The sequence below is a fragment of the Rhinopithecus bieti genome, unplaced genomic scaffold (assembly GCF_001698545.2).
Source record: "Rhinopithecus bieti isolate Rb0 unplaced genomic scaffold, ASM169854v2 scaffold_19722, whole genome shotgun sequence".
Classification (NCBI taxonomy): Eukaryota; Metazoa; Chordata; class Mammalia; order Primates; family Cercopithecidae; genus Rhinopithecus; species Rhinopithecus bieti.
This window is the reverse complement of record NW_016809905.1, coordinates 1,789,491-1,793,471: the sequence shown is the minus strand read 5'-3', so window position 1 is coordinate 1,793,471 and position 3,981 is coordinate 1,789,491. Positions and strand designations below refer to the sequence as shown.

General features: G+C 36.6%; 1 protein-coding gene across 1 annotated transcript; it reads right to left on the bottom strand.

The window, feature by feature from the left end:
* Positions 1 to 2,671: 2,671 nt before the first annotated feature.
* OR5B2 (olfactory receptor family 5 subfamily B member 2) lies at positions 2,672 to 3,723 on the bottom strand. Its single transcript, XM_017890794.1, has one exon. It carries the CDS (start codon positions 3,675 to 3,677, stop codon positions 2,748 to 2,750), a length of 930 nt encoding a protein of 309 aa, XP_017746283.1. The 5' UTR covers positions 3,678 to 3,723; the 3' UTR covers positions 2,672 to 2,747.
* Positions 3,724 to 3,981: the final 258 nt, after the last annotated feature.

Sequence of the window (3,981 nt, the reverse complement as noted above, 5' to 3'; positions counted from 1 at the left end):
GTGGAGAAAGGGGAACTCTTACTGTTGGTGGGAATATAAGCTAGTAGAGTCATTATGGAAAACAGTATGGAGGTTCCTCAAAAAATTAAAAATAGAACTACTACATGATCCAGCAATCCAACTACTGGGCATATATCCAAAGGAAATCAAATCAGTGTGTTAAAAAAATCTGGACTCCAGTGTTTATTGCAGCACTATTTATAATAGACAACATATGGAATCAACCTAAATGCCCATCAACAGATGAATGGATAAAGATACTGCTGTATATATACACAATAGAACACTATTCAGCCTTACAAAAGATGAAATCTTGTCATTTGCAATAACATGGATGAATCTGGAGTACATTATATTAAGTGAAATGTTGGGCACAGAAAGACAAATACTGCATCATCGCACTTATATGTAGAATCTAAAAAAACTGATCCCAGAGAAGTTGAAAGTAGAATAGTAGTTAGCAGCAACTTGGGAGAATAGTGGAGAGGCAGAGATGGTGAAAGGTTTGTCAGCAGGTACAATCTTACAATTAGATAAGAATTAGTCCTGGTACTCTATTGTGCAGTAGGGTGAGTCTAGCTAACAAAAATGCATTATATATTTTCAAATATCTAAAAGAGGGGATTTTGAACATTCTTACAACAAAGAAATGATAAATGTTTAAGGTGATTCATATGCTAATTTTCATCAATGTACAATGTATACATTTGTCAAAATACCACATTGTGCCCCATAAATATGTACAATTATTATGTTTCAATAAAAGGAAGAATATCCTGCTGTATTTGACAAGATGGATGATCCTGGAGGATAATATGCTAAGTGAAATAAGCGAGTCATAGAAGGACAAAATACTGCATGATTCTACTTACATAAGGTATCTAAAATAGACTTACAGAAAAAGAGAGTAGAATGGTGGCTGTCAGGGGCTGTGGTGGGAGTGGGGGAAATAGGGGGCTGAGCTACAGTTAAACAGGTATAAAGTTTCAGTTATAAAAAATGAATACGTTTTAGAGATCTGCTTACAACATAATGCCTATAATTAACAATACTATATTGTACACTTAAAAATTGTTAAAAGAGTAGATCTTATAATAAGTGTTCTTATCACAATTAAAAGAAAAAAAGCCATGATGCTGAAATAAAGACTAACGGACATGGGAGATAATAATTTTAGATGCAGAGTTAAATTGGGCTCTCTGAGTATATAATATTTAAAATGACATATAAGGAAAGAACATGGTAGGCAAAAAGGCCAAGATGGACAGCATTCTGCGGTGTGAATGTGCTTCTTGTGTTCAAGAAATAAACAAAGATTAATTTGCTGAATCATAGAAAGCAAGGAGAAATTTGGAAGAAAATGAAAGAAGTGGCAGCAGAGAGGTTAAGCAACTTTTGTAGGCCACAGTTAGAAAATGTACTCTAAGTACAATCAGAATCTAGATTTGGGGCATAAAAGCAAGATTTTAGTTTTATACATGTTATTTTTGAGAAGTCCGTGAGAAGTTTAATAAAAACCTGAAAATATAAGCATCTCAGGATGGAGCATTAAAGAACACCTATAATCAGAGTATGAGTACAAGATAAAAAGCCAACAAGGAAAACCAGCAGAACGTGCAGCAAAGTTGGAGAAAGAAAATACCAGTTAAACCACACGTTTATAGCAGCTTTATTCATAACTGCCAACACTTGGGAAGCAACCAAAATATCCTTCGGTAGGTAAATGAATAAAGTGTGATACCACTTGACAATAGACAATATTCAGTGCTAAAATGAAATGAGCTATCAAGCCATGAAAAGATATGGAGAAAACAGATGCATATTACTATGTGAAAGAAGCCAATATGGAAAGGTTACATACCATATGATTTCAACTATCTGACATTCTGGAGAAAGCAAAACTGTGGAGACAGAAAAAGATCAGTAGTTGTCAGGGGTTAAGGGAAGAAGGAAGAATGAATAAGTAGAGCATAGAAGAGCTTTAGAGCAGTGAAACTACTCAATATGATACTATAATGATGAATACATGTCATTATACATTTGTCCAAATCCATAGAAGGGACAACTGCAAGAGTGAATCCTAATGTAAACTATGGTTTTGGGATGATAATGATGTGTCAATGTAGGTTCATCAATTGTAAAAAAATGTAGCACTCTGTTGGAGGATATCGACAATGAGGGAGGGTATACGTATGTGGGGGCAGAAGGTATATGGGAAATCTCTGTACTTACCTCTCCATTTTAATGTGAACATAAAACTGTTCTTAAAAGTCTATTCAAAATAAATTTATACTATAATACTAAATTAATTACTTAAGTCCTTTATATAAAAACTAGCCACACTCCACCTACTTCTGGGTAAATTTCTCCTTCTAACGCCTATGTGCCCACAAGCGCATAAGCATATACATTTTTGTGGGCTTGTTGGTGTCCCTGTTTAACAAGTATGTTTGCATTGGAATGTGGTAGAGAAAATGCAAATGGAACAAGTGAGTGAACCAAATGTCATTAGTAAGGTTTGACCAGCAAGTTCCAAAAATCCTAACATTTCCCTTTAGCCTTCCTCGTTCAGGTGCTACATTTCTGAGAATGTTTAATTTTTATTACATAATTGACTTCTAAAGAGGTAAGAATATCACCTCATGAACTTACATGTATTGTGGGGTTTCAAATGTAACTCATTGCGTGAGGAAGGTCTGAGATGAGTGAAACATTTTTGTGTATACAACAGTGTTAAAATTCCAATCTTATAGAAATGTTTGCCTTCTCAACACTTTTTTGAATGCATTCTTGACTTCTCTGTTCCTCAGGCTGTAGACCACAGGGTTCAGCATGGGGATGATCATAGCGTAGAACACAGATGCCATTTTGTCTGTGTCCATGGAGTGGCTGGAGCTGGGCTGCAAGTACATGAAGATGACTGTCCCATAGAAGATGGAGACTGCAGTCAAGTGAGAGGCACAGGTGGATAATGCTTTTTGGTGTCCCTTAGCTGAATGCATCTTCAAGATGGTGATGAATATGAACAAGTAGGAGATAAAGATAACTAGAAGAGCAAAAAAGATATTAAAGCTTGACATAAAAACCAGAATCGCCTCACTAATGTGTTTATCAGAGCAAGACAGAGCCATGACTGCTGGAACATCACAGAAAAAGTGATGTACCAGATTGGACTTACAGAAGGAGAGACTGAATATGCCCCCAATGTGGAATGAGGCATTTAGGAAGCCACAGACGTATGAGCCTAGGGCCAGACGAGCACATACACTGGCCGTCATGGTGGTGGTGTAGTGTAGGGGTTTGCACACTGCTGCATAGCGGTCATAGGCCATTGAGGCCAACAAGTAATTCTCCACAGTGGCCAAGGCTACAAAGAAGAACATCTGAACAGCACATGCATTGTAGGAGATGACCTTGTCTCCTCTAAGGAGTCCAGCCATGACCTTGGGAGTGACAGTTAAGGAGTATCCAAAGTCCACTAGAGACAGGTTACTGAGGAAAAAGTACATGGGTGTGTGGAGATAAGAGTCCATCAGGATAAGCAGCATCATCCCCACGTTCCCACACAGAGTGAGGAGGTAGATGAAGGTGAACAAGATAAAGAGGGGGACCTGTAGTTCTGGGGCATTGGTTAGTCCTAGAAGTATGAACTTTGTCATTTCTGTACAATTCTCCATCGGTATTATCAGGGAATCATAAGATGTCCTGTAGCAATGAGAAATAAAGCAATAGAGTGATAAACAAAAAAGAGATTTAGAAATGTATAAATACTATATGCATTATGTAATTATAGCAACAATTCATACTTTAAAATTCCATAGATCTAAAGCATAGGCTTAATAACAATCTTTAATGCATTATCTACACAGTTGCAATCTGTTGAATCCAGGGGATCTTTATAAATAATACCCCAATGTTTCCATTTTATAAATTTATAAACTGCTATGTAGTGTATTTAATGATGTGTCCAAGATGATTCAT